General features: G+C 31.1%; 1 protein-coding gene across 3 annotated transcripts in view; it reads left to right on the top strand.

Annotated features, from left to right (window-relative positions):
* Positions 1–14,624, top strand: part of LOC134708480 (F-box/LRR-repeat protein 7-like) — a 65,406-nt gene that overhangs the window by 37,541 nt on the left and 13,241 nt on the right. The window contains exon 1 of one of the 3 annotated variants that reach the window (XM_063569044.1): positions 7,339–7,593. The exons of the other annotated variants lie outside the window; for them this stretch is intronic. Coding sequence (XP_063425114.1) covers positions 7,512–7,593 — 82 coding nt within the window. The 5' untranslated portion in view covers positions 7,339–7,511. Of the gene's footprint in view, positions 1–7,338; positions 7,594–14,624 lie in introns of those variants that run through there. 3 annotated transcript variants of the gene reach the window in all.

The raw sequence follows: 14,624 nt of genomic DNA, 5'->3' as shown, positions 1-14,624 counted from the left end.
CCTAAGATCAAAGCAGATCATTTAGATGTTTTATTCAACGGCAATTTCACTTGAATGAAAAAGTCTTTTTGTGTGAATGGGTCTTTTCAAATTGTGAAATATTTTGCAGATTATCATTAATAATGTATTCTATGTCGACGATTTAAATTGAATTTTGATACATATTTAGTAAGTATAAAACCATTCAGGTGAATGGAAATCGTACTTCTAATATCCTTCATTGACATCTAAGTAAGGTCTCTTATATATTTTGCCGTCAATTTGAAGGTTGTTTTTCTAAAGTAATATATATGTAAAATTGAAAAAAGATAACAATATCGCTCAGTGTGTCGCAATAATTGATTGAGACATGGAAATATATTGTCACTAATGTTGCTAACATGTGTACTTCATCAGAAAGTTGTTGTATCCGGTGAAAAATGAGTATACTCATGAATCAATGCTTGAACGTATGTATCATTCGCCAAACATTACTGATGTCCATTAAAGATAGCATGGATTAGAGTTTACAGTCTGATCCTAGCGCATCTTAAATGTTCTGCTCACTGCTTTAAATGTTTGCTATAACTTATTTGCTTAAAATTGTTTTTCCACAATTTCTATACTTTTTTTCCACAATTCGGCTATTGCTATATTTCTTGTCACTCCCATAAAATACCTCGATACCTCTATAAATCACCTCATTCAAACATTGACATGATGACAAAAGAGCAGGACGATTTATAACATTTCCTCCCAAATATAATATTACTGACATCTTTTATATGACCCGATGCGTACGCATGTGTGACTCTGCTGCTTCATCAGATAATTTGTTCGTTCGGTTTCAGTGAATGATTTTATGCTTGAAAAAGGATTTTATATTGTTATTAATTTGTATGATATCTATAAAACGAAATCTATTTACAGGTAAACTGTTTAAATATTTATTTTCTCTCACTTCAGTTTAATTGTTCACCAGAAGAAAACAACAAATAGTGCATCCTTACTGATTGTCAGATAAAGCGGTTGAAATATATTTTAACATGAATTTGACAAAGAAACTAAATTTCCTTAAGATCTAATCTACGACTTAAAAAAAATAACAAAAAAACAACAATAAAAACAATTATATCTAAATTGAGTCAGCAAACAGTAGTATTGATGTTTTAAAGAAAAAAAAACTTTGACAGTGAATAAAACCAAGTTTATAAACCAATATGTTTGTGAAGTCTATCACCCATACCCAAAGTCAATTTGATACTTTATTTGCTTTTGTCACTGCTATTCGTTGATATATCGAGTAAAATGAATAGATTTAAAACATGCGAACTTTCTTTGGTGTTTATATTTTATGTTGCATGACGATACATAAAGGAGGAAATTAAACAATATTTTCTTCAATAAGAAAAAAACGTGCAAACAGAAATGAATTTCACTTCTCGACTCTTCTTTGTTGCTCTAAACATAACAGAAATGTGTACATAGACTGAACTGTAATGTAAGAATGTTGAATGGTGACAATTCTTCATGCATGCAAGGCTTCGATGTCTCTTTTTTTCATGCATTTAAAAAAAAAAAGAAATGAAGGTTGTTGAAAATAAAAATTATGTACAAGGAATGTCAGCAGACAGCGTAAAGATGCCTCCCACTATTTTTTTTTTTACATCAAAACCATGAAATGTATACATTGTATACAAAACCCTGTATACTATGGTCTGGTGTATACACGAAATAAAACCGTATATAGTAATGATAAATGGTCAATGGTCAGAAAAGGTCCATGTTTGTGACATCATGACACGTGTGGTGTTTTTCTGAAAAAAATATTTAACGTTTCGAGCTTTGTGAATTCACTACTAATATACATAGTTTGAAGCGCGTTTAATAAATGCAATAGCATGCAATGATTGATTGTTGTACACTACACAAAACAGGATATATAGCTTAATTTTTTTGGCTCTCCAACAGCTTAGCTTTGTGAGTCCTTGTTGAAAATCAGCGCTTCGATCACTGCAAATATAAATTCTTTTGTTCCACATCTATCTTTGAAACTTGATGATGTAAGAATATGAATAGGCGTTATATGTTTAAATTAACTTTAAAGTTTAATGTCAAGTCTTTTCCATATAGTTTTCTTTTTATATATCAATTTTTATGGTAAATTACACAAATCAGAAAGAGATATTGTAACATGTATCGCTGTTATAGGAAATCATGTCTAAATATATATGTTAATTTTACGCCTTGACTTTTCTTTTTCATACTGAATTAAACACCAATATGTTAGACACGTTATTTTGTATTTGAAGTATACAAATTATAACCATATTCATTCTATCTGTTATTTTAAGACACAGTCATTATTATGTTCTTATGATTCAATCGTCCTTCTAAAATTTGGAAACAGTTCAGATACCGGTATCTTAAGGTTCTTTTCTGGCATGACATCTGACTTTCATTCATTTTTATTTCATATCCTATCACGTATTTTTATTTATCCTTTAGTGGATGGATTTTTCATGTTTAAATATCTTGTAGAAAGTGGTATTTGGTTTTTATTTTATTTTTTTAGAACGTTTGAGTCTTGTACATTTGTTTGGGTTTTAGACATGTCATGAAAACTGGCTGCTGGAAAAAAGTGGCTGCTAATTTGATTGGCTGCTAAACGTGGCTGCCAGCTTGAGTCTTGTTTCTTTGTTTCATAGCGTAGCACGTAGCTATTAATCTTTTCTCTATCCTATTTATCATATTTTTCCTCCGGTTTATATGATCCGTTTTTTTCTATATTGACTCTTGAAATTCAAGAGTCTATCAAAAAATGAGGGTACATTTTATATGGCCTTCAAAATATCGTTTTGAGCCCTAACATCACTGAAGAGACATATATTGTCCAAATCCGGATCTGGTGTACCAAAAAAATACTAACACTTTATGTTTGTGGCATAACATCGTGGCCACAAGTTAATTGTTTTCTGATTAGTATATATTAAATTTATATTAAGATCCATTTTGTTACATCTTGTGATCAATTTTATTTGGCAATCGCAATGGAAATCAGGGTTAAAGAACATCAGTTGTTCGACCTGTAAGTCAAATGCGTTTTGTTTAAATATACTTTTTCACTTTTTTTGGTCTTTTGGAAAAAGTTGTTTGTGCTGTATTTAGACCCTTCTACAACGATTTTTTTTACATGCACACGTATAAAAATTGCGGTTTTTATCCAACGCAATCATAGGTTTGAACGTAGTTTTCAATTTAGACTCGTATATATCTATAGTATATAGATGGTTTTCTTGATGTCTTGTGTGGAACTTGTGAAACATGTTTCTCTCCAATCTCTTAGTGTCATCTTTTCTAATTTTTTCCCTGATAGACGGCATCCCAATGTTACATCTACACTATTTACCGAGTCCGAAATAACATGAACAACACGGCGGGTACCACATGTGGAGCACGATCTGCCTACCCTTCCGGAGCACTTGAAAAAAATAAGTTTTTGGTGGGCCGGGTTCGTGTTGCTTGGTCTTTAGTTTTCTATGATGTTTCTTGTATATACTATTGTTTGTCTTCTCCATTTTTAGCCAGGCGTTGTTAGTTTATTTTCTATCTACGAGTTGTCCTGGTGATATCTTTCGCCCCTATTTCAGAGTGCTTAGAAACGCACTTAAATGTCAACTGTCATAATTCAGAGTGATTTCAGTCGTGTGTATGCATGTTTACATAGTTTGTTATGTTTCATAATTATTTTTTATGTAGTTTATCGTCATACTTAGCTTTCGTGCTTACCGTGGTAACCTTCTTAATTTAACACTTTATAAAAAAAATGTCGAAAGTGTTAATTGAAAAGGACCGCTGATTACGTACATATATCTTAGGTTCGTTCATCGTCAAAATCGTATAAATGTTTTTTGAAAACCTGAATATCTAAACCGTTTGGTTTAAAGAACTGCAGTTTGGTTTTACTCAACATGCATGTGACCACAGTACTTTATTCAAAACTAAAATACTGCAATTTATGTAACACCCTTTCAAAGGTATCTTAAAATAAATCTTAATTTCACGTTTCAATTTTCTTTTATGCTGAATTAAATAAAAATATGCAGACGTGTTATGTAATTTATTACAGTTGTCAAATACATGAAGGAATATATCAAATTCCATATAACTAAATATAAAGTATTTTTTTGTGTGAAATTTTATCAAATTAAAATGCTGAGTTGCAAACACTTTTGCTGCAAGAATAAACTTAGGTAATTTTTTCATAATATATCCATTTGTATTTAAGTAACAGCTGCAAGTTGCATGCTTTTCTGTTAAACATTCAAAGTTACCGAAGACAATCGAAATGTGTCGTTTCATGTCATCTGCATAAGCTAGCAGTATAGAGAATAAAACAAGATTGTATTTTATACACGTTACTTGTTTTACATATTTCAAATGTTTACGTTAAAAGGATTTCACAGATCCATCTAAAACACAAATAAAATTGCTGTACAACACGTATCATCTACTTCCATCTCACTCGCAATCTACATGTTGGTGTTATACCATTACAAATTACACATTTTTGTTTAGAGGCCAGGTGCGGGATTTTTCTCGCTGTTTTGAAGACCCATTGGTGGCCTTCGGTAATTGTTTTCTGCTCTTTGGTAGGCTTGTCAGTGTGTCATTGACACATCCTTCATTCTCATTCTCAATTTTAGTCTTTAATATATAGGATAGTGACTACAAAGTCACTATCCTGTTGTTATCTGTAACTTTGTTTTACTATGTTTTATATTATATCTTTCAATTTGGCACGTGGTTCATGAAATCTAACGCTACGTTTGTATGCGTCAATTGTTCTTGTGTCTAATTGGTCCAAGTATTATCGGTTTTGCTTATTGTTGAAGGCCGTACGACAACCTTTATTTGTTAACTTCTATGTTATTTTGTCACTTGTGAAGAGTTGTCTGATTGACAATTAATACCACATATTCTTATTTGTATATCAGTACGTGTTTTGCCAGCACAGTATTATGTCTTTGCTTATTGTACTTGCTTCTTCTTGTATGTTATATTGTGGCAAGAATGGAAGTATTAAGATGGTCTTCATTGCGTGTCTTTTTGAAAGTGTTGATCCAAAATACAATCGAGGGCCCTGATACTCTTTGACGCATTCCACATTTTCTACTGTCAATTTTATTCATCTACTTGATAATTTTAATGCCCTCTATTTCAGCTGTTTTATTCCTGTATAGTATTAGTTCTTAATGGTAGAATATTCTGAAATATAATTTCCACTGGAAAACATTTTAGGGAGCTACCTTTTGAATTTTACCGGAGGGGGAGCTAGAATGAAAAATTTTAACCTGCATTTTTAAAGTTGTAATCTCTGTCCTGCCTTTTTGTCTTTCACTCTTTTCGGTCCTTTGTTTATAAATAACATATTTTTCAGAGGATCTTCCGTAAGGTGGAACAAATAAACGTTGACACTGCCACATGTTTATAAAATAGGAATACACGATATCTTTGCACACTCCGTTGCCAGTTAGACATTCAAAAGTTACACAGTGTGTATATAAATCAGCCGGAATATTCGTTGTAGGTTGTCCTGTCAAGGAGAATAATACTGGAGTGTCTTGGTCCTAATAGAAAACAAAGTTCGTTAGTACATTTTCATTCACTTTTTTTAAAAATAGACTGCACTGTCAAATTAATTTAAATTTATATCCATTTTTATAAGTCTTCTGTGGTGGTATATTACTATCACGTTTGTGTTAAATACTTATAATTGAAATCCAAACAATATCAGTTAGTTCATAAGCAATTAAAATAATTATGTTATTTTTATTTCTCCCTGTGAATAATTTAATTCAATTTTTAAATAATAAATGAACTCGATAATGATGGTATAATCAATGGTGCGCTGAAGTTCAAAATAACCTTAGGTACAAAGGAAACAAATTCTTTGAAAGATTTAATTTTTTTTGGATGGTCTGGAGCGTTTATTTTCGAACTTTGACTAACTCAACTTCAAATTCGGTAAAAGAAATCGCAAGTCGTCGTGACTTCACACAATATAACTAGTAATTCGCTGATTCAAAGTTGTTCAGAAATTACATGGTCTCAATGATATGTCAAATGAAAGATTGTCCTTAGAAAGAAAAAGGAAATAATGGACACATGAAAAAGCAAAAATACCTTAAAAACACAAGATTGGGCAATCGTAATGAACTATTTTCTAACAAAAACCTGTCACGTGGTGAACTTAGATGTTCCGGAAGTGTTAGCATGTCCATCTCCATCAGTGACTCCCGTCGTGAACTATTACAATTATTGAATTATGAGGCAGTGTAGAGTAAATATCAAAAACAAAAAAATACACAAATAAAGAAATAAATCCTAGTGTTATTAGTTACAAAATTTGATATCATTCTCAATAAGACAAATATTTAACAAAAATTCATTAAGTTCAATGTTGTCAACAAAAACAGGTTATCGTACGGCCTTCGTCATTGTGCAAAACCCATGTAAAAACTTGAAACAGTGTAAAACAATTCAAAGGAAAAGTACAGTGGCGTAACCGTAAAAGTGAGTGATTTTAAAAGCCGATATTAATCATAATGTAGCAAACGCGTACGAAAAATTATTAACAAGAACTTTTAGACCCATCATATATATAATAGCCTGACATATAAACCAACAAACAAAATATATCATAGGTTCAACTGAGTCCAATAGAGGATTTGGTTCTTCAAACAAAAGAGTGTTTCTAAAATGAAAGCAAATGTCAATAATTCAAAAATTACATTCAGCCTTGGATATCTATAAACGATTGTTGATTGCTTTGGGTTTCGTTATATATATTAACGACACCATTTGAAAAGACGATACTTATAAACAGAGACATATAATACAATTGTATTGTATATGTCTATGTTATAAATTATAGAAGATGACTGCTATCCCTATTCTGAATTGTCATGTAATTACATATTCGCTAACAAAGACATGTAATATACCATATTTAATCCAACGGTTCTATAATCTCCCAAAAGGTATATGGTTTCACTTCAGGTCTTAGTTTTCAAATATCACAGATTTTCTTCGATTACCATATACTTACTTATTCATGAGGTATACAATTTTGACGACACCCAAGAGAATTTACAGGATTATAACATTTTCATATTCATAAAAAGGCAAATCAATAAGTAAAAAGACTTTCTTTATATGCTAGTGTAGTTAATAAAGTGGACGTTAAACGCCTTACAATGAAACCTTGGTTAATCTTTGGTGATCGCTTTAAACTTCACTCAGACGATTGATTTTCTTCAGGTATGTTGATTGTACCTCGTTTTCACCTGTGATGAAGTCATATGTTAATTTGTATGTCACGTGATATAGATTATTGTAAAAGCACGCTGTAATAGTTTACATTACTGGATTTATGGAAAGGTTGCTTTTTTGAGTGTGGATTTTATATATTAATTCGTAGAAATGGATAGTGATAAATAACTTTACTCTTGATTTTGGATTTACAAAGCATGACATTTATAATGCCGTCAGAAATAATACACAAACAAAGAACGGACTGGGACGGAGTTCTGGAAGACTTATTTGGAATTGGTAAGTTCAGAAGACTGCATGAATAGAAGTCTAAGGAAGACAGTTTCAAATGCTTATAAATAGGCTACGTATTATCTATAAATATAATTATATATATTAAGGCTTTGATGGACAAAAGTTGAAAATGAGGAGTCGGACTACAAAGATTCAAATAAAGTGCCGAGAAAATTTATAAAAATGTAATGTAATTCAACATAGCGAAAATGACAAATAAGATATATTCAAAATTTTAAAATAAACTTTTATTTTATGATAGAAAAGTACTATGTTAAGAAATGATTAACAAACTTAGGTTTTATCTCCTTCATGGAATTGAAAACTGATCTTAGATATTTTGCCCGACTTTCTCTTTTTGGCATTGTTGTCATATAGCTCCTTGTGTATCATCGTCTTTATTCATCCATATGGGGTGTTAGCGTTTCTGATGATGGCAAATCCAGATAATTTTGCTCTTCTTTATTTGGAATTATTGTCTAATAGCTTCTTAGGTTTCGTCATATTTATTCATCCGTAGCTTCTAAATATAAGGGTGTTTGGGTATCTGATATTGATAAATTCAGAAAAGCATTTGGACACTCGAAATTTTCAATAAACTGGTTAGTTTTTTCTATTTTATTGTATGTCAGTGTACACTAGGCGAGTGTATGATAATAATTATAATTGTTGTCTGTTTACTTTGATATGATAGTCCAATATTTGATGGGTTTATTGATTAGAATTGACACTTTCAGGTCAACTTTAATATTACAAATGTGTATTAAATCTGTGACCTAAAATATGTTTCATATTGTTACATTTGGACATTTTGTCTCTCATAATTCTTTTAAGAATGGCATTAATATCTTTTCATGTTATATGTAAATATTTTATTGTCTATATTAGTGATGAGACTTTAATAAACTAACTTTCTGGATTATTATTGAAGCATTAAAGTCCTTAAATCATAGTCGAGCTAGAGTCTGGATTTGAGAAAAACATTTAATATACATGTACTTGTATCACTGTAGGATGGATTATGTTTGCATACGAAACAGGTTGCATCATTTCTAGAATATTTTCATTATCATTTAAGCTCAAGTAGTATACTGGTACTAATAAAAGTTGCAGAACTTAATATTATAAATCTGTTTATTTTGAGGTGGAATATGGAAAATTATGAAAACCTAACGATTATTAAAAATAAATAAATGCAATTGTATTGATTATGGGTGTTTAAAATGTCTAAACAATTATTCATTTATATTACAAAAACAAATCGATTTCAATTGATGACAGCCTTACAAGACCTTGGTGCATAAACAATAAATGTCTTGTCATAACCTGATACCATACATTTGTTGTAACTGAAAACAAGTGTAAATTTTAAAAGAATGAAACCTTTAAAAATTTAAACAAATACGATATTGTTTTCATAACTTCGTTGCTACACCTTTATAACTTGACGACATTACTGTTTAACAAAAATCAATTTGTAGAAAATGCGTCAAATATTGATTTCAAGTTAAGTATTGCAGTGACACGGAATCCTGGCATTTTGTTGAGACAATGCATCCTTTCAACTGCCATTTTGTACAAGTAATTAAATTAGTTTTAATAAGTCATTCATCTTAAATTTTTCACATTCCTAATTATTAACACCACATAATTTGTTACTGCCTACAGGTAATTAACTTTGTAAACCATTAATTAAACAACAAGCAGACACAGGTAAAAAGACAAAAACTCACAAATTGCACTTTTGTCTGAAAATTAATATTTTTCTGTTGTTGCTGTTGGCTATGTCTGCTCTTTCACACTTCATTATAATAGCAGAAAAAAATACTGACAAAAACAGGGAAAATTTGTATATTATATCTTACTGACGAAAAAAAAGAGGGTTGATGTGTACACGAAGTTCACACATGAATAGTGTGAATGCAAATAAAATGTAATAATTATAATTTTCAAAGTAAAAAAAGCAGAGCAGATTAACATCATTCGATTAGTCGGAACTTATGCGAGGTGCGGCTTATTTTATCATAAACCCAGAACATTTTTTTTAAAATAAAAATTGAAAATGCTGTGGAATTTACATGGTCGTATATTAAGAAACAAAACCTCATGTGCTTCATTATTTAAGCTTCAGAATCTGAGCATACCATTCGTGATTTGTACTATGTTAGAAATGTATCAAATAATATGCGTTAAAATGAATTGAATTTGAATTGCTTATTAAATCCTCAACCCAGAAAAAAAAATATTATGTTAAAATTGAAAGTGCTGTGGAATTTACACGATCGTGCGTAAGGAAACAAAACCTAATGTCCTCCATAAAGCATCAGTATCTGAAAATACCATTCGTTATTATGTGCCTTGTTTGGAATTTATCAATTATTGGGCGTAAAATCAATTGAATTTGAATTGCACTAGCACAGATGGCGATAAGTAGATTTATATGTAAAACAACATAAATCTATGTTAACCTGGATACATTATTGTAAGAGTTGTCCATAATGTATTATGAAACATATTTTATCAAAGCTAGAAAACTCATCAGTTTCTTTGTTTACAAAAGATTAATATTAGAGCAATGTGTTACACTTCAATGAATCTCGACCTTAATCTTTATTTCTCTAAAATGGTTAGATTTGATATTTCAGTGAATTTGAATTTAAAAGGTTTGATGCCAGAAATCAAGTCATCGTTGGAAGGTGTACTTTAACTTGTTTTTTGTGCACCCCTTCCTTTATATAATGGCGGATGTTTGTGTCCCTAAAAATTACAGCACCACTGATTGTCGAAGAAACATATCTTACTGAGTCAAACTAATGTTATGTTTCCAGTTGTTTCTTCTATTGGTTGAACTGTTTACCCTTTTCCTTTGATTGTTGTTATTTTTTTTCGATTCTTTATTTGGATACCAACATTGAAATTCATTATGTTATCTATTCTGTTATTTTCAAGTAATCTGATCGTTTGCACGAACTGACGACTAGGCGTTATATTGATATAATAACATAAAAATGCAAGTCACAAAATGTATTATTGCAACAGAAAAACGAACGGAAGTTAACATTGTAGCCTAATACCATCAGATTATTTACAAATCCAAAATGTAAAGAAAATATACAGACAGACAGCAATTGTGAATGACACACCCGTTACAGTTACAATAACTGTCAGATTACTACATTGTGAAGTAGAGAATATGTATTTTGTTATAGTAAAATGAGAAATCTTTTGTCCCTTTGGAAAAAAATGTTTTTCAAGGACGACGCATTATCACCATTTGATTCAGCTTTACGATATGACCTTCCCGCCGTTCCGATTTTACTCTAGTTTCAATTGTATCTCGAGGGTCCTTTGTGTAAAAGTAATTGCAAATACTATGGTTTAAAATTTTTAAGAGAAATAAAATAGCGAACTCAAAGTGTAATTTTGTCGATTTATATCTTTTTCATTAAGAGCTTCGATAATAAACTTCTATTTAGTCTTTATTCAAACTGGAAATGAAAAGTTTTGTTAGTTTTGTTATCAAAAAGTGACATGGTAGAAAACACCATATTATCTTGAGCAATCTTAAACATACATAAAACTGATAAGAAACTTCGTTTAATACAAACAGTTATACTTTCAATTTTGAGTAACAATACACTGCCAAATTTCAGAGATTATAATGGATTATATATTGGAGTAGATTATCTTACAATATATCGGGTATAAGTAAAGAAATGGATTAACGACTATTTACACAATTGTGTATCCTAATCTTTGAATCAGAACACATGTTTTCTTTCTCACCAAACTATTACATTCCGAATTGAAATATCTCGCGGCTTTACTTCATGTCAAATAAAACGCAATTATTAGTATCATGGATTTTATCTTCAAAGTATAGACTGATTATATGTAGTCATATTCATTCCTAGTTCAAGATGAGACATTTGAATCAATAATCTGTCAGTTTCTTATTGAAATTTAAGAAATGATCGAACGAATCGTAAATAAACCGTGGTACCCCGGGTATAATCGATACTTTTTATGCCTCTATTTTGAAGAGTTCCATTGTAACTACTTCATATCCCACTGGGACTGTCTGATCTGCAATTGTAGTGTATTGACATATTTGAACGTTATATAATGCTTGTCAAGTTTATACATTTGTCCACGAAATTTGTTTGATGTGATGAAATGTTTTCGAGTGTACTTGTTCTGCTACATGTCAAAATCTATTTAAATGACCGTAGTTGTCGAAGACAATTTTGAAAGAATAATTAAACCGCAAATATGCACCAAACGAAATTACACAGAACTACGCACCTGTTTTGCGTGAATTCTTTAAAAATGCATCATTCCATATTTATTAAGAGTTTACCGAATTCGTTTAAGCAACTTAACTGTGAAAATTAACATGCGATGATATTGGATTCAATCTTATTACATAATCTAAAAAGCTCAAATATTTAATATTATTTATTTTGAAAAGGCTTATTATTTGCACTTAAGTAAGACGGAAAATTTACACAGTCTGTACTAATCTCACAACCACGTATTACCTTTTAAAACTACCACTCTATCATCGTTGCATTTAATTCTTGGACTGACGCAATTAAATCGAGATTTTCCATAATAACAAAATTATCAAAAAATACCGATCTTCGAGGAAAATTCAAATGGAAAGTTTTTCAACTAATGTCAAAATCAAAAGCTCAAACACATCAAACAAAACGGGAAAACATCTGTTTTTTTACTGACTTGGTACAGGCATTTCCGTAAACAGTAAATGGTGGATAAAACCTGGTTTTATAGCTAACTTAACCTCTCACTTGTATGACTGTTGCATAAACCTTTACAAAAGCAGTGTTCAGCGATTTAACGATCTTTCTCACAATAGTTCGTTATAAAAATGGTTAAATAACTTATATCTTAAAGGTTCGATTCCTTTAATACATGTAATATACATTTGATAATACATTAAAAGGATAACAGGAGCTTCCCAAAATAATGATATTTGACAGATGACAGATGACACTAACCAAACACACTCGATTTCTCCAAAAAATAAAAGACTTACACACAACATGGAATAATGCACGTGCGTATCTACCCTCCCTCATTTCATATCTGACTAAGAATTTTGTTCCCCTTTATACCTTAATATTACACAGCTCCCCCCTGTATACCTTTATATTACACAATTTCCCCCTATTGATTTTAAGATTACACAATTCCCCCCTCTATACCTTCATATATCACAATTCCCCCTGTATACCTTAATATCACACAATTTTGGGGAAACGATTCTTAGACGTGCCTGTGTGATTTTACAGTATCAATCGCATGTGAACTCACAGCTGAAAAGTGTAACTTCAAATTGTGTCTATCAAATATGAATTAGAAAAAGGTGCGATATACTACAATAACAGAGCACACAACGCACCAAAACAAAGCAGACAACTATAGTTTTCAAGTTCAACATGTTATCTTCTACAAAAGAAACATAATGAAATATGTCAATCTCTTAAAACTGCACCAAGAACTTTCTATATTAGTTTTAATAGAAAATATGGATCAATCTAACATGTCATTAAATCCCATTGCAAACTCTAAAATATAGTACTAAAGATCGGCGAGTACAATGCGAGTAATACTTAATAAGACTATCTGTCGGATATAATGCAATGGTTATTTTACAGTGTAACAAAACCTATGTTTACTTTGACCTGGGCTTATTATAGGTTTACATTTCAAGGCGGTGCACACCACGTCTCACTTCTCCAATTAGCTGAATGTAAATCCGCATACAAAAATGTAATTGCAGGACTATTTTTAACATGGCAATTATTTTTGACGATAAAGGAATACAATATCCATTGAGAAGCGTTTGTGTATCTTCTTTTCAAACGACACAAACCAGATTTGACATATGACACCAGTCATCAAATACTAGAAATTTAGATTGTATATTGGTATTTATTTTGGGGCGACATATTAACACAGTGTTAGCGTGTTTCGTGCCCTTATTTATTGTTGATGTCAATAATATAGTGTTACAAATTGCTAGATATATTACACGTAATAATGAATTCAATAATTTTAACAAAAAGAGTTTGTTTTCAATTTCGCCCGATCAACCTAAGTTCAGCAATTTTTTATGGAGTATTTTTCTATACCAGTTCGAAACAGCCTAGCTAGCCTCACACCGGACACGGATGAAATACGTCAGGGAAACTTTCAATAAGTTACAGTGAGTTGCCTTTGAAATCACAACTACAATGATACAACCCCTATACTACTGCGGATGTGTCACTTTCTTGACTATAAAACGATGCTCACTCTTGTATACCTTTTTATTGGAACCGATTTACTCAAACTCCTAGTGATATGCCTCCGGAGAAACAACAATTACACGTTCTAAACATGGCCCAAAAATCGTCGTTTCTTATAATTTTGACATTTTTTACTGTTAAACATGCACCAGTGACCTTTTTAAAGGCTTCGTCTTGTGTATGAATGGAATGTGTCTCCCAACTATAAACTATCATGTTCAAAAATTGTACGGTCAACCATACACATAGTTAGCTGTAAATCCATGTCGTACCAGACATTAATTACCGGTATAATTTCACCTGATGTTATAATTAATGGTTTTGTATCACGAATGATAATGAAATTAAGTACTGATCATTAATTGTCACTTCATGTTTTTTTTACATCGTGGTTTTCACATGACCAGACCTGTCCCTACAGTGGCCGGGATTAAAGGCAATGCGTTTATTTTATGTAATGCAGAACTCTCAATGAAAAAGTTCATGCCAGTTTATCAATATAATGCATGTAATAATAACATGTGCATGGTAGGGTTACCAATATGACAACTGTATATCCTAAGTCCAAATTACGTTGACGTAAGCAACTTACTACTACACTCAGTATCACTGACTCCATTAGCGGAGAACCACGTATTGGGTGCAATACTTTTCTTATGTAACATGATGTTAAAGGTAAATGATCGTATATGTTACGCTGTTGTAACAACAGAAAATGAGAAA

Source organism: Mytilus trossulus, chromosome 2 (assembly GCF_036588685.1).
Source record: "Mytilus trossulus isolate FHL-02 chromosome 2, PNRI_Mtr1.1.1.hap1, whole genome shotgun sequence".
Classification (NCBI taxonomy): Eukaryota; Metazoa; Mollusca; class Bivalvia; order Mytilida; family Mytilidae; genus Mytilus; species Mytilus trossulus.
The sequence above is the reverse complement of the archived record's forward strand: the minus strand, read 5'-3'. Positions and strand labels throughout refer to the sequence as shown.